This window comes from Zalophus californianus, chromosome 2, assembly GCF_009762305.2.
Source record: "Zalophus californianus isolate mZalCal1 chromosome 2, mZalCal1.pri.v2, whole genome shotgun sequence".
NCBI classification, from domain to species: Eukaryota; Metazoa; Chordata; class Mammalia; order Carnivora; family Otariidae; genus Zalophus; species Zalophus californianus.
Window position 1 is genome coordinate 123427290 of NC_045596.1, and position 21807 is coordinate 123449096.

The 21807-nt window shown below is 42.3% G+C and overlaps 1 protein-coding gene across 2 annotated transcripts in view; it reads left to right on the forward strand.

The window, feature by feature from the left end:
* ARHGAP10 (Rho GTPase activating protein 10) overlaps window positions 1-21807 on the forward strand; it is a 341466-nt gene that overhangs the window by 62163 nt on the left and 257496 nt on the right. For both annotated transcript variants that reach the window (XM_027599802.2, XM_027599803.2), the window contains exons 2-3: window positions 20170-20265; window positions 20340-20401. In XM_027599802.2, coding sequence (XP_027455603.1) covers window positions 20170-20265; window positions 20340-20401 — 158 coding nt within the window. The remainder of the gene's footprint in view (window positions 1-20169; window positions 20266-20339; window positions 20402-21807) is intronic.

A 21807-nucleotide genomic window follows, 5' to 3' on the forward strand; every position in this document is an offset into this window, starting at 1 on the left:
TTAAGACCATGTGGGGTGAATCTAAGAACTGGTCTAATTAATGTCCCTCAAAATTCAGAAACCTTCCCAAGATTTTGTTTTAATTGGTAGGGTTTTTGGAATCCTCACCATCCTGATAACTGTTCTTGGATATTCAATTTCACCAGCATTCCTTTAAAATGTAGTCCAAACTAAATGCAGTGCCCCCAAGCTTCCTTACTCATGCTGGAAATGTTATTTAAAAGAACAAAAAAACCCTAAAAAATAAAAACATAAAAGCAAGCTTGTAAAAAAAAAACTAACTGTTTTGTATGCTCTGTATAATACCATATGTGGAAAGGGGACATTTCTGAACTTGAGTCTTCACTTACCCTTTCTGTGTCTGTTCCCTTATTTGTGGAGTGGGAAGCACAGTGTCTGTCTTATGGAACCATTACCCATGTTAGAAACCATGTGTGTCAGGGATCCAGACTTGAATGCCCCAGGAGCCTGGAAAGTCAGTCTATGGCCAGCTGGCTATAAGGAGTGGAAGCTCCTAAATCGCTATACTCTATTGCCGTTTCCATATTATCTCTGGGAATCTGTTTCTCCTTCTCAGGGATGGCTCCAAGTACCTAATTTCTAGAGTTTGGGGGGCTTCTCCTTAGCTGTGTGGCAGTATGAATGTGATATATAAAAGTTGGATATCTCTAACCTCCATTTATCAGCATCTCTTCAATTTTTAAAAAGCTAGTTCTTAGGTGGCACCGGGGTGGCTCAATTTGTTGGGCACTGACTCTTGGTTTCGGCTCAAGGTCATGATCTTGGGGTTGTGGGATCGGGCTTTGCACTGAGTGTGGAGCCTGCTTGAGATTCTCTCTCTTTCTCCCTCTGCCTCTCCCCCTGCTCATGCACTCTCTCTTAAAAAAAAAAAAAGTTCTTAGAAACCAAAGCAAAAGAGTAATCTGGAAGTTAGAATTAATGATCTCACTTATATGGTATTGCTTTCAGAGGGGATAATAAACCTGGTAAATCTTGTGCTAATACAAATTGCTAATCCAAGAGCCATCCCAATCCAGCTCAGTACACTTAAAAGAAACCTATAAATTTTGTACATACACAATATTTTCCACTAAACGAGGGGAAATGTATATTCACTTATACAATTTATACTTCCACCCAATGAATCCTTTATATTTATCTTACAAGAATTACCAATTTTGTTCAAAAGTGTTTTTGTACCAAATTATAGTAATGCCCCTACCTGTCTTCAACTCCCTATACCAGAGGACCCTATTTTCTTTCTCTACTATTACAAAATGATGGTGTGGCTCAATGTACTGATTTTATCACCCACTAAATCACAGATGGTGCACTGAAAAATTCTGCTCTGGGTACTTTGAAAAATGCTACTGTAGGTCAGTGCCACTCAAATGAAGCCTGTAGACCTATGCTAGTCTGCAGACTGTTGATTACGATAAGTTGACATCCTTTATCAAGAAATCTTGCTGTAGGGGCGCCTGGGTGGCTCAGTCAGTTAAGCGGCTGCCTTTCACTCAGGACATGCTCTCAGGGCCCTGGGATTGAGCCCGCATCCGCTCCCTGCTCAAGGGGCAGTCTGCTTCTCTCTCTGCCCCTCCCCCTGCTCATGCTCTCTCTCTCTCTCTCTCTCTCTCTCTCTCTCTGTCAAATAAATAAATAAAATCTTTGGAAAAAAAAGAATTCTTGCTGTAAAATAGTGTCAGCCAAACTAGACAGGTGTGCTCAGTTAATTTACATTTTGTCCAAATTCCTTGTGTCTCGGGGACCCTGTGACTAACCGTTCAGGGGCTGGCCCTTGAGTAACATTGCCTGCAGGCACCACAAACCTTCCTTTGTCACCTAGTTCTTAGCCATGTGGCTCTCAGGTTTCCAGGCCTCTGGTAGATTTGGAAAGGTGAGGCAGTGCTACACTAATTTGGTATGTCAGTTAAACCCCCGTAGCCCAGTGCTGCCTAGTGTGCAAGCAAGTAATTCTACCAGAGTTTAGGAATGAAGAGGTCATGAGTTGGGAACCTGAGTGACCTGGGCTTACTTCCGGTTTTACTGTGTGACCTATTTTACTTCTCTGTTTCCCCACACACCTCTGTCTATAAAATGAAGACATAATATTTACCTTTGTGGTATGAGTCTAAGGATGAGGGGTAAATTTTATAAAACACACTCTGCATGATAGTAGATGCTTATTGCTTTTAGGGATAATTCTGAAATGATAGATAAAGTTCTAAAAGAGAAAAATAATAGAGTTGATTGGTTGTATTAAGTAAAAAGCATGACGTGAGACCGTGGTTTAAAATGTGGTACAGAAAGAGACAAAGTAACAATAACTCAGAGATGCCAGAATTAAGTTTTTTAAAAAATAAGGTTTAGGACAATTGGAAATACTCAGTTTAATTTTCTTCTAAAATGTTCTGAGATGTAAAAGGGTGGGTGCTTTTTAATCGTGAAAATGATGGAAGAAGCTTCTTCAAAATAATGGGGAAAATCTGACTACTTAAGAAGATACAAAATTCAAAATCATAATCCAAAAGAGGTCACACAATTAAGAGGGAAAATAATTAAAACAAAATTATGGATCAAACTAGTTGGGGTAGAGAAAATAAAGACAGTCCATTAATGGCCATTTGCACCACAGAAATACTTGCAATCAAGGAAATAAAGATTAAAGGTGAGAAAATACAAAAAAAATTAACTTTGAAAAAAGTTGGGCAAATGGAATAATGAACTCCCATGTACCTGTAACCTTCTTCCAGGAATTATGAAGTCATGGTCCAGTGCTGGGTTTCTAGGTTATAATTTAATAATTTTTAATAATTATGTCTTTGCTTTATCAGTTTGTGGAAAATGAAATCCAATATTTCCTTTTGGAAGCTTTCCATCTCTAATTCAACTTTTTCTTTCCTTCTGTGCTAACTGGCCCTGTGGCAAGTTTACTTTCTATAACATAGCTTGGTGAATAAAGGATGTTAGCTGATCTCTTGCTAAGTGTCCTGGAGCCTGGATATTATTAATGGGCCAGAAGTGTTCATGAAGGTCTTTACCCATCTTTTGCTTGTGTGTGTGTGTAGTTTTGGTTGGGGAAGGGTGAACCAATAATGTAATTAAATTTAGAGTGATAGTAATAAAAAACTTAACTGGAAAATAGGCTTTAGGGGCATGTGGATCTTCAATCAATAGCTGATTATTTCTTACACATTTTATTTTATTCTACTTTTTAATTTCTTATACATTTTAGTGTTTCCTTTTTGGTTATCTACTGATTTGGAATAAAAACCATTTGAAATTAGGAACCATGGATTGCAAATAGTACGGCCACATGCATCTGCTGTATATATGGATGTCTCATAACTGTGGAGCCCGGTTATAAAAGCAGGCAGGGGTAAACCCATTGAGCTTGGGGGAGTCCTGGGGGATTCGAATGTAGGTTGCACTTGAGTTTTGGAGGAGGTAGGAGAAGAGCATTCCAGACGGAAGGCTGGGCATGTTCGAAGACCCCAAGAAAGGAGAGAATTTGGCATTCCTCCTCCATTCCCCCAAGGAATAGGTGGGAGGCTGATGAAGCTGGAGTTGGGTGAGCTTAGGGGTTGAATGAGGCTGGAGGGCTGAGCAGAGACTAAATCACTCAGGGTATTTTAGACCTTTGGTGAGGAGTTTGGGTTTTATCCTAAATACAACAGAATGATGTTGAAGACTTAAGGTGGGGAGTAAGGAAATCCCATTTATATTTTCAGTTTGCTTTTGCTGCTACATAGGGGAATGAGGGGCAGCAGAGAGACTGGTGAGGGCTGTGTTAACAGGATTGAACGTGTTAACAGTTGAGACAGAGAAAGTGAGCAGATCCATAGGATATTTTGGATGTAGAGTTGGATGTGTAGAGGCTTAAGGGAAAGGGAGGAATCAGGATGATTTGTCAGAGAACTACTTGCCAAATCCCCAGCCTTGCAAAACATTTGGCACTTTTGAGCATCGTCAGTTTTGTGTCCTCTCTGATTCTGCACACCCCTCGTGCCTCGTTTTGGCTCTGTCTTTTCTCTGTCTTGTCGTCTTCTCCGCGCCCCCCCCCCCCCCCCCCCCCCCGCCCCTTGCTCCATCGTGAGTGTCCCTTCATGGTTCTCTTCTTTATTTTCTTCTACAGATTTCCTCTGCTTTTTCCTTCTAACAAGGAAAATTCACTTCAATTACCTTTCTGCACATAATTGACAATGAGACTCTCTGGACTTGACCTTTATCTTGAGCTCCTTTCAGAATTTCTGTTTAGTTCATCCACTACTTTGTGAAATACCTAAAATGCAGTTGTTTCCTCACCTTACCTTGGCTTCCTCTCTTGACTTCCCCTTTTAAAAAAAACTGGTTCCGCCATTCTATCAACCCTACAGGATAACTTAGTAATCTTTTGATTCATCATTTTCCTTTATGACATTTTGTTATATAAAACCAGTATTCTTCCCAAGCGGTTGGTGAAGAAACCGGAGCTTGGGAGGGGTGTCACCTGCTCAGGACCACTCAGCTGGTCCCCCGGGACACCAGTGTGTGAGCCCCAGTACATGTGACATGGTCCAGAACCTGTGATCTCAATCACTGTGCTGTGTTACAGGCCAGAGAGCTTTGTGACGAGGCTTTTCTGAGGGACAACTAACCTTACTTTGTAAAGGATGTCACATTTTCAGAGGTTGGGACCTCAGCTGTTAACTGTAGTGCTGGCTGGCTGAGCGTTTTCTCTGGAAATGTTGCACACATATTATCTTTTTTTTAATAGGTAGAAATGGGTCAGCTGCCATGGCAGGTTGTTTGCCTTCTTCCCTCTTTTAGGGGGAGGAAGAGAGGAGGAAGAGTGAGCAGCAGTTCCAGATTCATTTTCTTCTCCCCTACCGGTATATGAAAGGTTATTTACCTATATGCTTGCAAATACTGAATTTCGCTAAAATCATATTGGCCATCAGTTGAAGAGCGATTTAAATTATCTTTGATGACTAGTGAATTTGGATTTGTTTTTTATGTATGTTTATTAGTGGTTGGATGATGTCCATCCACATTGGGGAAAGCCATCTGCTTTGCTCAGTCTGCCAATTGAAATGCTAGTGTCTTCTGGAAATGCCTCCCAGCCACACCTAGAAATAATATTTCATGTGATATCCAGGCGTCCTGTGGCCCAGTCAAGTTCACAGATAAAATTCACCATCACAGCCACGTTGTCTTATACCTTAGTCTATCCTGATGATCAGGTATCACCCATTCTTCTGTTTTGTTTTGGCTTTAACTTATTTTTTTCCCTGATTCTAAAAGTAATTTATGCTACATGAGGAATATTTTGAAAATACAGAGAATTAGAACATAAAAATAATCATTGGTTAAGATGGGGCAGGAGGACTTTTAAACTGTTAGGTATGCATCTCTATACTTTTCTCATGCTTTCAGTGACTTTACAAGTTGACCATGTGTCTTATTTATTTATATAATCCCTCTTTCCTCTTTTTTTTTTTTTTAAGATTTTATTTATTTGTCAGAGAGAGAGAGAGAGCATAGCAGGGGGAGCTGCAAGCAGAGGGAGAAGCAGGCTTCCCACTGAGCAGGGAGCCCAGGACCCTGGGATCATGACCTGAGCTGAAGGCAGATGCTTAACCCACTGAGCCACCCAGGCGCCCCACCTCTTTCCTCTTTGAACGTGGCTAGTCTTCAGGAGGCCCAGACCGGTGTCTGCCTGCCCTAGGAGGCTTGGGTTGCGTGGACCCTGTTGTCTGGGGTCCTGGTGTATGTGGATCTTGTTCTTCAGGAAGCGTGACACCAAGAAGCAGACCTCACAGACTTGACTGCCTGGCTGGTACTCGTTTTCTAAGCACGGCTCTTCCAGTTGCTCTTTCCTTTTTCCTGTCGGCTGCGGTTCCTCTGCATAGCTTTCTTGCCCTGCCCTTCTTCTTGGTCAACTTTCCTTTCCTAGGGATTGTCCACAAACATTTTTATTCCCCCAGAACTAAAAAAAAAATTTCATTTCATTCTGAATTAAAGACCGAACTCTTGGAAATCCCGAAAGCAATGTTATTACCATGGCAAAATTTCACAGAAATCATTTCACAGAGTGTGGAGACCAAGCCTGGGCCCCAGCCAGCTATGAAGGCTGTCTCTCCGGGGAGGGGCATGAAGGGGGCAGTGGCCTGGGTGGGCCAGGCACAGGGGGTGGCTGTGCCCCTGTGATAAGCCCTGCTGGGTACTTCCTGGGACCAGGCTCAGGGCCCAGCCTCCAGCTACCACTACAGGACTGCAGCCAGGGGCTGGGAGGGATCGCCTTATCTTCGAGGCCCTTCCGTGTGGGAGCCTTTCCAGCGGCCTGTGCCCCACGTTGCTTGCTTGCAGTGCTGTTGCTAGAAATTCTGTAGTCGGAGCAGCTCCACTTCCAGCCCAGCTTGCAGGACCCAGTCCAGGAGCTCCCAGTCCTTGCCTCCCCACTGGTCGCAGAGCTCCTCAGTGTTCATGCCTCGAATGTGGTCAGAGTCTGACTTGTAGAGCCCAAAGAGGCTAAAGCCGTTCACCTTCCAGGAACGGTGCGGGTCCCCCAATGGCTCCCGCGGGCCTGGCCCGTGACCACAGGTGCGAAGGCCAGCTTGTCCTCCACACAGTGTTTGCAGATGCCCACACAACCTTGAAAAAAAAATCTTGACCTCTCCTCGAAAGCTCCAACAAAATCAAGACATTTTGATGATTGACATACATTTTATAAGGGCATCGTAAGGAAAGGATCTTGTGGCCCATCCGTGGCCTGCGCAGTTTTCTCTGTGGGGAGTGTGGTGTATTGTGACCATTTAGATGGAAATCTGGCTCCAGGGTTCAAATCTTTGCTTCACCATCTAACTCAGTGTGACGCGTTTGTGTCTTCTGGTGCTTGTCTGTAAAATACAGGGCAAAAAAGCATACCTAACTGAGCATAGTGCGGATTAAATGAGCTAATACATGCAAAGTACTTCCTTAGAGTGACCAGCATGTAGGAGGTGCTACGTAACTATTAGATGGTTGTTGCACACATTTAAACCATTTGGAAACACTGGACTTGAACCCATTTTCTAGTCCATTAGGAGTGTTAAAACTGCTTTAGGTCAGGGCGCCTGGGTGGCTCAGTCGTTAAGCGGCTGCCTTCGGCTCAGGTCATGATCCCAGGGTCCTGGGATTGAGCCCCGCATCGGGCTCCCTGCTCAGCGGGAAGCCTGCTTCTCCCTCTCCCACTCCCCCTGCTTGTGTTCCTGCTCTCGCTATCTCTTTCTCTCTGTCAAATAAACAAATAAAATCTTAAAAAAACCCCAAAAAACTGCTTTAGGTCGAACATAATTCCTTAGGTTAAAATGGCCCATCTCATAGACTCCTGCCCTGCCTACTGCAGTTTTTCAGATGGACTGGTTTCTGCCTTTAGGGGCATTTTGTGGAATTTTATGGTTAACGTAGTAAAATCTTCAGAAATAATTTTGACCTTTAAAGGATGTATTTTGTCCTCTTTGGCTTTGTACCCAAGTTGTCACTCTTGGCATTTGCTAACTACTTCACAGCTCCTATAAGGAAAAATGGCTTTGCTCACAGCCGCTACTGAGGAAGGGTCTCTGAGGACCACATGACCTCCCTCCTCTAGTCTCCCTGAGCTAGCTGACTTGCTTCGTGGGACACTAGACAGCTACTTCTGTCATGGCCTTCAGTGGTGGGGGGGGAAAATGAGCCGGACCTGTTTGATTCTCTTGAGAATTTTAATTGGGGAAATAAGGGAAAAAGCAGTTAAGAGCTCCACTTCAAAGAAAATGAGAGAGAGAAAAAAGTAAACAGAAGACAAGTTGTGTTAATGGCAGCAACCCAGAGAGGAGATCCCATGGCAGGCTATGCTGCGAGCTCTCTGTCGGGACATGTTGTTTACTTTCTTTTCCTGGGTTCTTTGCTCTTGTATTGTCATTATCTGAGTCTTTATTTCTTGTATTCAAAAGGCCCTAATTTATACAGGTTGTGCAGTGTAGATAGTCTTTCTCATTCCCATCTGGAGGATTCCCCTCATTTTGTTCCTACTGCCTGGAATGTCTCCTCTATGGTTTATAGCGATATAAACGTTAACTCACTTTTTTGGACCCTTTTCAAGCCACCCATTCCATGCTGTGCTTTCCTGATGACTTTCACTTGTTTTTTTTTTTTTGAGTTTGTCTCCCATGGAACTCTTGTGCAGTGTGTAATCTGGACCCCTCAGTGTGTATTCGATATGTGACATCATGGCGATCTCTCTCCAACGGAGGTCACGGCTCCCTAGGACAACCATCACATCTTGGTGTTTGGATGACACGTTGGGCTGCGCTGAGTTAATGATGGAAGTCATGGGGCATTTCTTGGGACATTGCCTTTAGCTCTTCTGATCCTGGTTTATCTTGGGACACAAAAGAAGAGGTTTTAGTTCCCCCTCACAGTGAGTCTTGTTTTACTTAAGAAAAATTATTTTAAAGGAAACAAATGATTAAAGCATTTGAGAGACGGGGAAGCCTGGGTGGCTCAGTTGGTTAAGCATCTGCCTTCGGCTCAGGTCATGATCCTGCGGTTCTGGGGTCCAGTCACGCATCAGGCTCCCTGTTCAGCAGGGAGTTTGCTTCTCCCTCCCCCTCTGCTCTTGCTCTGTCTCTGGCTTTCTCTCTCTCAAATAAATAAAGTCTTAAAAAAAATAAAGCATTTGAGAGAAATGAGAGCTACATAGTAACATTTAGCTTTGGCTGGCAACTAAGTATCTCTTTTGTGCTGTGACATGGTGATGCTTTGGTGGCAGGGAAGCGGGAACACTCATGTTCATTAGCCAGATGAACACCTGACACCACAGGCCCTACTCCTATTTACTTTGGGCCTTAAGCATATACTGTGGTTAACATGGTAGCTTGTCTTGACATTATCCCCTGTATGTGGTTTTGTTTTTCTTTTTGTCTCTCCTCTCTTAGGACATTTTGGAAACCACTTTGTTTACAGGCTTACTATATTCTGTAACCAGAATGTTTGAATAATATTGTTTTGCCACAGAGCTTAAATCCCTGATCTGTACTTACCAATAGCGTTCTTATGCCTATATTACTTTTAACCCCAAGGTTACCTTATTTTTCTAAAAAAGGGAAAAAAAAATCTTACGTATTAGGGCTAGGGCTGCCATACCAAAGTACCACAGACTGGGTGGCTTATGTAACAGACATTTATTGTCTCCTGGCCCTGGAGGCTGGAAGTCCGGAACTGAGGTGTCCGCAGGGCTGGTTCTTTCTGGGGGCTGTGAGGGAAGCTTCTGTTCCAGGCCACTTTCTTTAGCTTGTAGATGGCCATCTTCTTCTGTCTCTCCACCTTGTCTTCTCTGTGTGTCTGTGTCCAAATTTCCCCTTTTTATAAGGACCCCAGTCATACTGGTTGAGAGCCTACTCTAATGATCAGCTTTAACTTGATTATACCTATAAAGACCCTCTCTCCAAATAAGGTGGTGTTCTGAGATCCTGAGGATTAGGACTCTAATATATGAATTGGGGTGGGGGTGTTGCACAAAAGAACCCATAAACAGAGGAACAAGAACACTTTACTAATTTAAACACCTATAAAGCAGGCTTTCTTGGCTTTGAAGCCAAGATGTTTCAAAGGGATTGCTATCCTTGGGGAAGTTTTTGTATGTTAGACCCCTCAACTCACTAGGTTGAGATCCCAGAGTCTTACCAGTTTTTGGCACAGTTTCCAGAAATTCTTTAAAGAGGAACTGTCATCTCTCAGCAGTAGCCTCCTAACTTGTTTTCCTGCTGCCCCTCTTGTCTACCTTCAGTCTGTTCTCAGCACAGCAGCCAGAGTGAGCTGCTGAATGTTCAATCGTGACCCTCCTGTGCTCAGAACCTTCCAGAAGCTCCCCATCTTACTCAGAAGCTCAAGTCCTTTCTTAACTGACCCCCATGATCGTTGCCCTTCTTGCCTATTGCTTTCTCTGTCCCTCCCTCAGTTGGCTTCAGCCATACCAGCCTTTTTTTTTTTTTTTTTTTAAAGATTTTATTTATTTGTCAGAGAGAGAGAGAGAGAGAGAGCACACGCACAAGCAGGGGGAGTGGCAGGTAGAGCAGGCAGAGTGAGAAGCAGGCTCCCCGCTGAGCAAGGAGCCCGATGCGGGACTTGATCCCAAGACTCTGGGATCATGACCTGAGCTGAAGTCAGAAGCTTAACCAACGAGCCATCCAGGCGTCCCAGCCATACTAGTCTTTTGCTGTCCTGCAGCAGGTCTGTGCATGACTGTCCCCTCTGTCTGGAAAGGCAGTTATCGGTGTGGCTTGCTCCTTGCATCATTCAAGTCTTTGCTTTGGTGCCATCTCTTCTGTACCATCCACTCAGATCTTCCAGCCTCTCCCCAGGCGTTCCCATTTCCCTAACCTTTCCTAAGTGCCACGGAGAAAGTAATTTTCCACTTACCTGCTCCCAACATACTATGTAATTTACGTCTTATTATCTTCTCCCCCGTCTTGCCTTGGCCTGTCACCCATTCTCACCCCAGTTGGTGTGATGTATTTGTTGCAGAATCCTCTGTGTCTAGAACACTGGCTGGCAAATATTTGGATAAATACACAACATGAGTAGAATGTGGATGCGTAGAGTAAGGATTGAGATGCTGAGAAAGGAACACTGGAATTTGGGCTGCTTGGGTTCCTGGAAGTATAGGAATGAGATGAGGGTAGATGGGACGAAGGACAACAGAATGGTTCATTGATTCAGGGATATGTGGGTGTTCTTGTTTCTTTCATTTTAATAAATTGTGATCATTTTATTCTTTTGTGCTAATTATTTTGTTTTATGAATATCTACTACAAGAGTTGCAAGGATAGATTAATGAACATCCGTGTATCCTTTCGTAGACCCACCAGTTGTTTAGCATTTTGTGGCCTTTACTTCATTTCTTTCATTCCGTATATCCACCTGCCATGTGTCTGTGTCTCTGGCTGGCCTGTGGGGCCTGTTCTTAGGTCATCTTTCTATCCCTATTCATTTCGCCCTCGTGAAGTTTGGGTAGGGTTATGTGCCACAAAACCTGCCAGTGTGGGAAGTGAAGGCTCTGGCGCAAGCATATTGCTCTAGAAGGGAAAGTGAGAGGTCACATGTTCATTAGATGGGACATTCTGGGTATTTTCAGTTTACAGATGAGAAATCTGATACATACTATGTGTCTTGCCCAGAGCCAATATTTCAAGCCAGCTCTGCCTGTCTCCTTTACATAAACCACACTGCCTCTGGTATACTGTGCCTTTGGTTCCTCATCTGTAAAATAGGATCATTAGTCTAGATTGTCTCTAAGATGACGTTCCCCGCTAGAGTTCTTTAATTTAGGCCAGGACTTTGGATCCCAATGCCTCCAGGGGCCATGCAGATATTTTACATATGTGAGGCAGATGAGTAGAAGACTGTAGTGAGTAGGGGGGGCAATGGTAACTGGAGGGTTTGAGAGATTCAGATTAAAATTGTAATGAAAGGGATGGCCAAATAAATAAGTCTATGAGACAGTCGGTTTTTGATGCTCAGATCTAGGTACTTCCCTGGAAGTGTCAAGCTGTCCAAATATCAGCATGCAGCGCTGTCATTATAATGTTTGTCGGCCCCTCAGCCATTCTTATGCTCTATGAATTATAATCAGAGGAGGTGGAGCTTGGGAGTGTGTTGGCCTCGATATTCTCTTTCATACTTGAGCACTTCACCTTGACCCCCTTCCCCGTGTGTGCGTGCTTGCACTCCACCTTTGCGGTCTTTCTCTGGGGCATACTGTCCAACTGCTGGACCAAGTATTCCTCTGTAACAGGTGCACCACCAGGTTATCCTCAAACTAGGATTCTATACTAAAACTTGGATTCTAGATAGTGCTCTCCTTGAACTAGGTGTGTGAAATTGAACTAGTTGTTCAAAGTTGTGCTTTCATTTCCCAACTATATAGTGAAGGTGAGAGACTCTGTCGGTGATTTTCAGATTGGGTTTTCTGCAGGGTGCGCTCTCATCGGGGAGCCCTTTGTGGGAGATGGGGACCAGTTGAACGGGATCTTTATCTTACCTCCACCTGAGCAGCTTTGATTATCTCTTGGTTCTACTACTTACTAGTTGTATCATCTTGGGCAAGTTGCTTAACCTCTGTGTGACTCAGTTTTCTTGTCTGTAAAGTGGGCATAATAATAGTTCCTGTCTCTTAGAGTGGTTGGGATACAAAGCAGTTAATAAATGTAAAGTGGTTAGGAGAGTACCTGACATTATAAGGTATGGTTGGCAGAATAATGGCCCTCCAGAGAGGTCCCTTTCTCTTCCTGGAACCTGTGAATATGTTATTTTACTTGGCAACAGGAACTTTGGAGATGGGATTAAGTTAAAGGCCTTGAGGTGTCGAGATTATCCTGGGTTAGGATGGTGGGCCCGTTGTAATCACAGTAATCCTTAAAAGAGAGAAGATGTGTGATGGAAGTGCAGGTCAGAGTGATGTGATTGGGGGCCGGGGGCTCTGGGCCAAGGAATTTGGGCATCCTCTGGAACCTGGAGAAGGCAAAGAAACGGATTTTCCCTTGGAGCCACCTGAAGGAATGCATCCCAGTGAGACTGATTTGGGCCTTCTGACCTTGAGGACTGTAAGAATAAATTTGTTTTGTTTTAAGCCACTAAATTTGTGGTGATGAGTTACAGCAGCAGTAGAAAATGAATACATAAGTGTCTGCTAATTTTTCTGTTCTCACTGTAGATAAGATTTTCTTCGAACAGCTGAACCTGTGGCCAAAGACAGTTTGAGAGCTGGCCGGCTAGCCCTGCTCATCTGATAGCCTGTAGTGGCAGGGGTTCTCTCTGTACACAGAACCTAGCCTGCATAGCCTCTTCGCATTTGCTGAATGTGTGAGGGACAGTTAAAATTTGGAATAAGATGTAGCAAAGGTTTTGTGGTGGTTGCCAGTTTGGACCTGCCTATGAGGTTCTCTGCAGGGCTCAGATCACTCCCTTCTTAAGTGTTGTTCATAATTATTTTGGTTAACAGAGTCTGGTTGTCTGTTAAGTGCCATGTTGCGTCTTGGGTCTTCTACTCTGGATTTACACATTTGTTCCGAGGCATATGCATCTCTGTGGACTCATCTTATTTTCCTCTGCCCCATAGATTTTTCAGTTCAGGTCTAGAATATTCTAGCGATTATAGAAGCTGCTTTTTCTATGATTAAGAAGACCTTACTCTACGCACACTGCAGTTGGGCTGGAATTGGAGAGTTAGGGCCAGGAACGCCTTCATGTAACAGTTCCAGAGATGGGGCTGGCCTGTGAGCTGTTCCTAGAACGGCCTGTGATTTGGCCTTCAGGCCTCGACTGGCCCAGTAATGCATTTTGGGCTCATGAGATGTTTGCATCATTTAAAAAATCTACACAGTGAGTTACTTACTTTCTTATTTGACTCGTACAGAGAGGCCATAATGCTGTTCTTGGATATAGTGCCGCTGCCAGTTGTGTGAGTCCGGAAAACATGAAGGAAAATATGAAGCCAGGTAGAGGCCTAGAGGAATTTTGTTTCATTGCCAAGTTAAGTTGGATTAACACCAGCATTATTTCCTTGGCATGAATCTGGCATGAAAGATACTAAGTTCTTAGAGTCTGGACCCTGTTCCTGTCTAAATAAAATGTTGAAGAATTTTGGTGCCTGTTTTGTTGTGCAGAACGGGTGGCAGAGCTTCCAGTGGCAGAATGTTTGCATATTTGATAAACTGGTTCCTTTGGTCTCTACATGTAAAGGAATGTGAATGTCCAGGTGCACTTTGCCTATTTGAAAAAAAGGCTTTAGAACCCAGTATGGTGTATGCAAAGTCTTGTATTTCAAATTTAATGAGTAAGAAAGGCACATTTATTTGCTCTTTCATTCTTCTTCTCAAGCCCAGATGTATAGAACCTGCCGCGTTTCCTCAAGCGGCCCCATTCGTGCTCTGCTTGATGGTGTGGGAAGTTGCTGGAGACAGTAGTCACAACCTTTATCGCCAGACCTTTATCACTGTCACTTAGCGGTTACCCCGCCTGCAGAGCGCTGCCTTGAAGTGCAGGAAAACTAGAACAACCTGAACAGAGAGGCTTCCCATTCACCTCCTTCCAAGTGCCCGTATATGACTCAGAGTTCATGGTCCTGATAACTGTTAATGGGTAGGGATTCGCAAAAAGATAATTTTCTCACCTGTAAAATCAGCAGGGGTGAGCTGTGGCAATTTGAGCCAGTGTCTGGAGGCTCTCTGAACCTGGATTTAAACCGTGGTTGCATCTCTCCACGTGGTGCCCTACGTCTCAAACCCACCAGGTCTCCAATAGAACTAACTCATCTCTCACACGGCTCTTAACCCTAAGAAGAGTTCTGTTGCCGGTGCTTTCTTCCGTTTGCAGATTGAAGACCTACAAGTTGTAGTCTGGGTGACTCTGATGGGGCAAGTTCATTTGAAAGAGTGCAAATCACATGAATTCTTTCACGTTAGCTGTGCTTTTTTGGGTGCACCTTGAAGGTACTTCATTCACAGTGGTCAGGAATTAGTTGGCAGGAGAGAATGTGGGCACAGACCCACCTGTATGTGAATTTTCCCTTTAGTTAGAAATCTTCGCTAGAGCCATTCAGATAACTGGGCGAGATCCTGGCAAGGGAATAATGCTCTGTCTTCTGAAAGTCAGAATGATGTAATTAATGGAAAGGACATTGGTAGACACTTGAGAGACTAGACAGTTGATCCTTTGCCTCCAGCACTTACTACTAGCAGTCTGAAGAGGTCTGTGCGAGGTCTGTGCCCTTGATCAAGTCACTAATCTATCTCTGAACTTAACCCATTTGTAAAATAAGGTGACCCTAACATCTACCCTCCAGGTTGATTATAAGGAGTAAGTGAAGTAGTATTTGTAAGTCAGTTAGCATAGAGTAGGCACTCAGTAATGGTATTCCCATCCAGGGGCCCCCTCACCGTCTTCCCCCCAGTAGAGGAATGTTGCCAGCTTTTGTAACTTGAGAACTAAAGACTGGTTGAGATTCATGTGCAGCGATATTGGAAAGAGGAAACATTATCCTTTGCACAGAGCATCTTTGTGCTTGTTTGATGGACTGTACTAAATATGGTGAACTGTCTTATGATTTTTATGTTATGTTTGAAAAGGCTGAAGATATCTATGAAAGTATAAATTACATGGGAGAATAAAATAAATTTAAAATGTATAAAATGATGGAAATGGGATAAATTTGTGATTCTTAAAAGGAATGGAGTTTGGGGTGGTCGAATTTTTAAACAATAAAAATTTTGCATAATGAACTCTAATAACACCAGAAGGAAGTCAACAGAAAGGAAAAACGATTTATTGTAAAATAAAGTGTTAATGTGACTATGATACTTAGCACTTAATAAGAGAGAAAAGCATGCTATTTACGTTGGGAGAAATATATCCTATTAGCTGTGCAAATGAACCCAAATTTAATCTGCTATTATAAACATTTTAAACTAAAATGAAATTAGGTATTATAAAATGTTAACAAAACGGTTGCCTTTAAGTTTTAACTTTCTAGGGAGCATCCTGCCCTGGCCAGAGGAAACATGGTCTTTCAAGTATACTTTGACCTGGTGATTTGGATAAAATACCACAGGAAACAGCTCCAGAGGGGAAAAGTATATAATTTATGCCAGTGTTTCTATATTATATGAATATTTATATAAAGTATGTATACTATATAAGTAAATATACATTAACAAAATGGAATAACATAAAGTTATTCAAAATGAGAAACCCACACACTAGTAATATCTGGAAATAGGTTCATGAAATGCAAAAGGAAAATCCTGTTGTTCCTGTTTCAGGGGTACAGTGAAGCACAAGATTGTCAGTTGTTGCGCAAGACTGACAGGGTACTGTAGAGTGGGAAGGTAGATGACCCCGGGTAAGTTTTGACTAAATGAGGTAGTTTCAGGTGGTCAGTGCTATGAAGAAAAATAAATAAGCAATAGTATAGAGAGGGATTTGGGACTGCTGGGGACCCTGTCTTGGAGAGGGGGATAGGGAGGAGAGGATTGTATGGGCTGGGCCATCAGGATTAAGAAGGAGCCCGCCCGGTGGGGGTGGGGAAGGAGTGTTTCAGGTGGAGGGAGCAGTGGGTTTAGGGTGTCAGACTGGCATGAGTGTGGCATGTGTGACCAAGAGCACACCAGTGTGGCTGAACCTTAGAGAATAATTAGATGTTTGCTTGGATTACAATAGAAACCAAGTTACTACTCTTCTGTGGTTTAAAAAATTTTATTTTTTAGTTGTGAATTTATGGCCAAAATACAGAGGCATACAAAACAAATGTACATGGTAAACAGGAACCATAAAGCAAGTATCTACAGACTCACCACTAGGTTATGAACTAAAATACCTTTAATCCCTTTCATTTTCTGTCTGCCTTGCTGTCCTCAGCCCCCAGTGGCAAACACTCTGTGACTTTTGAGGTAACGATTCACTTGCTTTTCTTTAATTTTGTGACCTATATATGCAACCCAAAATATAGTGTAGCTTGTTTTGAACTTGGTATGAGAGAACCATACTGTGTGTATTTTGTGTGTGTGACTTGCTTCTTTCTGTCCAAGTTGTGAGATTCATCTGTGTTGACATGTGAATTTATAGTTATTTTTACCCTATAGTGTATGAATGTAATATAATTTTCAGTTCTATGATTGATTGGTATTGGTTTTTCCAGTACCAATAGTGTTTGGCTATTTTTGTGATTGTTCTGTTATGGATTTTTTAGTACATGTTTACAAGTGCACATGTGTTTAGAGTTTATTTTGGGAATTTACTTAGAAGGACAATTTCTGGGTTGTAGGATATCATCAAATTTACTAGAAAATGCCAAAGTAAGTAAAAAGTAAGTATCCCAATTTTTCCTCTTAACCAGCAGTATATGAGGATTTCTATTGCTCCACATACAGAATTACACAAACACCTGGGCTTGCCAGACTAATTTTTCCCAGTGTGGTGAATGTATTGAGGTATGTTGAGATTTTCATTTTCACTTATTACCACTAATGAATTTGACCACCTTTTTCATGTGGTTATAGGCCATTTAGATTTTTTTTTAGTTCCTTTTGTGAAGGGCCTATTTAAGTGTTTTGTTCAATTTTTTACTGGAATTTCTGCCTCGACTTATAGCTGTTATTTGTGCCTCCTGGGTATGTGCTTATCTTCACTCTTTTTATGTCTTAAAAATTTTTAAAGTTTAACACAGTCAAATTCCATTAATTTTCTATATTAATTTATCTATTGCTTTGTAGCAAATCATCCCCAAACCTAGTGGGTTAAACAGCAGACATTTATTTCAGTCTAGACCCCGCTTGTCTGCATTAGCTCCTGCATGGAGGGCAGGAAAGCTCTGCTTCTGTGGGTTGGCTGTCTGACCGATGGGCCAGTAAATGGGAGGACTGGACCACAAGTCTTTAACCAACCAGCAAGCTAGCTGGGGCTTGTTCACATGGAAGGCAGAGTGTTCCAAGAGAGTTGAGCAGAGGTGTACAGAGTGTCGTGAGATGGAGGCTCTCAATTAGCACAGTGTCACTTTCACTACATCCTGTGGGCCATAAGACCAGCTAGATTTAAGGGGTGGGAGGATAGACTCCCCCAGTTGCTGGAGGAGCTGCAGAGTCCCATCAAAGAGAGGTGCCTACAAGGAGGGGTGGAGAATTGTCACCATGTTTGTAGTCCCTCACAATTTACGTTCCGGTGTGTTCTTTTGTTCCATACGCCAACGGTAAGAAATTACAATCCTGTATTATCCTCTAAAAGTGTTGTGATCTAGCCTTTCACATTTATGTCTTTCACTCTCTTCTTTATTTTAATGAGAAAAAGGATTTGAGAAGAGCAAGCTAAACATGAGTTAGAGGAAGAATGAAATTTCAAAAACCATGATAGCAAGGGGATGTTGATAATAGGGGAAGTTATGCATGTGTGTGGGCAGCGGGTCTTTGTGCCTTCTGCCCAATGTTGCTGGGAATCTAAAATTGTTCTAAAAAATACAGTCCTCTGGGACGCCTGGGTGGCTCAGTCGGTTGAGCGTCTGCCTTCGGCTCAGGTCGTGATCCCAGGGTCCTGGGATCGAGTTGCGCATCTGCATTGGGCTCCCTGCTCAGCGGGGAGCCTGCTTCTCCCTCTGCCTGTGCTCTCTCTCTGACAAATAAATGAATAAAATCTTAAAAAAAATAAAAAATACTGTCCTTTAAGAGAAAAATTAAGAAACAAAACCAAGGCGTGACAGTAGCTGAAAGAGCTGATGAGCGTGACTAGAAAGTTTGAGAAGTGAGAGAAAGCAGCTTGTCCAGGAGGTCATTGGGGAGCCTTTGTACTTAATGATTGGATATAAAGAGTTGGCAAAAGAAAAAAAAATCAAGTAGCATCTTCTAATGTAAAAATAAGAATCTTTTGCTTTCATTCCTTGTTTAGTCAATGACTAAAATAAAAAAGAGAAAATTGCTTCTACTATCTCATTAAAAACAGCCCTCAGTTTTTTTACATTGTTGACTTCCCTTTCTTGTTGATATTTATTGTTTGCATGAGTACTCTGACCAGCAGTTAGGGATTGCATTTTATTTTTTTTTTCAACTTTTCAATTTGCTTGACATGAAACTTCAACACAATCTCAGTATTCACGGTACTGAGACAGGAAGTATAAGGACTACAGGAGTCAGTGAGCAGCTTCTTATAAAGTGCTTTAGACCAGTGGCAGGATTGTATCCTGGTCAGGGCATGGCTTTGTGCAGATAGTGCTGGAATAGAATCAAGCCTTTACTGTTGTAGTAACTGTGCAACTTCGTGTAAATTCTTTCACATCTCTGAGCTTCAGCACCCCATTGTAAAATGAAGATAATCTTTATTTTATATATGAGTATTGAATGAGATAAAAAAAAAAATCACCTAGCATGGCCCATGGCCCATAAAACAAATGTTACCCTATTTTAGAAGTAGGATTTTCCATTGTTAAGTTATTTTCCTTTCTATATTTGTATGTACTTCTCATTAATTTTTTTATTGAGGAATAATTGTATTAGTATCAACATAGTGATTCAATATTTATATACATTATGATATGATTGCTACAGTAAGTCTACTTACCATCTGTCACCGTACAAAGTTATTACAATATTATTGACTATATTCTTTATGCTATACTTATGTCTTATTTATTTTATAATTGGAAGATTGCACCTCTCAGTTCCCTTCACTATTTCATTCATCACTCCCTCTTTGGGTGACCAATCAGTTTGTTCTCTGTATCTATGAGTCTTTTTCTGTTTTGCTTTTTGTTTGATTTGTTTTTTATTTTCCACATATAAATGAATTAGTGTGGTATTTGTCTTTCTCTGACTTATTTCACTTAACATAATGCCCTCTGGTTCCCTCTATGTTGTTGCAAATGGCAAGATTTCATTCCTTTTTATGGCTGAGTAATAGTCCATTGTATATATAAACCACATCTTCTTTATCCACTCATTTATTGATAGATAGTAAGGCTGCTTCTATATCTTGGTTATGGTAAATGAAACTGCAATGTAATTTTCTACTATTTTCTATTAATCCCCAGTTAAAAAAAAATGAGAACCTATAGGTCTTTTGTAGAATAAATTCTTTCTACCATTTAAGCTTGGCCTTTAGTTACCTCCATGCTTCTGTCTTCTATGAAAACTCTTTGATCCATCTGGGTTTCTATCTGGCTGGAGTTTGCCAGTCAGTTAAGGGCTTCTGACTGGCTGACTTTGAGCTTTGATACTTTTAGATTTGAAACCTTGGCATCCAGCCAGTTCTCATCCAGCCCTGGGAGAAGCCATCAGGTGTGTGTGTTCCTAATCATAGCGTGAACTTTTGAATTGGGCGAGTTCTGACCTGAGTGCTCAGAGACAGGGAAAGCGCTTTGGAGAATGGGAACAATGTGGAGCAGTCACATCTCTGAGGCTAGGGAGGGAGTAAACATTTCTTCAGCACCTGTTCTGGGCTAGAGTGTAGAAGCGAAGACAGAAGCATCCCAGAGCGTGCCAGGTTGAGGACAATGGGCCCCTTGGCAAAGGAGTTGGGTTGTGCCTCCTCGTAGATTGGGTGGAGAGCTCTACAGCACTGGCGACCTTAGGAGGAATACATTTCTTCTAAACCTGGACTTAAAGCCCCAGGTAACCATTAAATTTTTCTTCCTAGGTCTTTCAGCAGCCCAGCGGAAGTTTGCACATTCACTCAGAGACTTTAAATTTGAATTTATCGGTGATGCAGAGACTGATGATGAACGCTGCATAGGTATGTAAAGGTGAGGTTTATGGTTTGCCTTCCTTTGCTTTGGCCACCAAATAATCATAACTTTCTCTTTGTAGATGCTTCCTTACGCGAATTTTCTAATTTTTTGAAGAATCTGGAAGAACAGAGAGAAATTATGGTGAGTTGTGGGATGTAAACTAGTATATTCACCTTTAAGCAGGGAAAATCTGGGTTTAGAAGCTGGTTCTGGTAGAAGTTTTTTTTTCTTTTTTCTTCTTTAAGATTTTATTTATTTGAGAGAGAGAGCGGGGGGCGGGGCAGAGGGGGAAACAGACTCCCTGCAGAGTGTGGAGCCCGATGCTCCACGATGACGATGCGGGGCTCAGTCCCAGGACCCTGCGATCATGACCTGAGCTGAAATCAAGTTGACTGAGCCATCCAGGCGCCCCTCTGGTAAAAGTTTTGATACATTTATCTGCAGATGAAGTAACGCTTGGTAGTGGAAAGAGCCCTGGAGGGATTTCAGGGGGGTTTGAGGTTTCAGGAGCCTGGATTTCTAGTTTCACAGTGGTGCTGACTGCAGTAAGATCTTGGACAAGTTGCCTGACCTCTAGACCAGGGCCCCGTTTCTTTATCCATAAAATAGTGGTTGGACTATAGCAGTGCTTTCTAGATTTTTGTCAGCAGCGGAGCACTTTCCTTTAAATTGAGTCTCAGACAGAACATTAACGTACCCAGAATATGAAGGCAGAAAAACTTAACGTAGAGGCAGAGGGACAGCAGAGCAATGTTAGAGCCTGACTCGTACTTTGGTAGATTTTTAGGTTGTGTGAAGGGAGAGAATTTTGGGTCTTCAGAATCCCACTTTGCCTTGAGATTTGTGATCACAACAGTAATCATAATAGCTGCTCTCCACGTGCCTGATACTATGCTGAGTGCATTGATGGGATGATTTTTATTTAACAAACACTCAGCAGTGGATTTTGAGGGTGTTGAATCATATTTTCTTACCTTTCTTAAAAGCGTCCCTCCTAAAGTCTGTTACTTACTCATTCAGTAAAGATTTACAGTAGAATTGCCCCCAGATTATTATATACTATCTATTCACACCGATTTTTACAGACTTTAAGAAAATGACAAACTTTTTTTCCCTATGTCCTTAAGAATGAGTACTAGCTGGAATTATGTTAATGTATAGGTGTACAAGTCAGTTTATTTGTGGTTGTAATAATAATACTGATTGGGATGGCTGAGATAGTTAGCCTTTACTCGGACTGGTACTGGTTTAAGCTATTAACCTAATATTTCATTTAATCCTCAAGTCAGTCCAATGATACAGATTCTGTTATTGCCCCCTGTTTTGCCATTGAGGAAACTGAGGGATAGTACCTTGCCCAAGATCACACAGCAGCTGAGAGCTAGAGCCAGAACCAGCCTCTCTGAAACACCCACCATTTTGGCCAGCTTCCTAGATGTTGCTCTAATTAATCTCGTGGGTGGTGGTGGCGGTGGGATTTCTGTCTGGTGGAGTTGCAGTAGAGGAAGAAGGAGTGGGAGGGCACTGATTTTTATTTAAAGGTGACG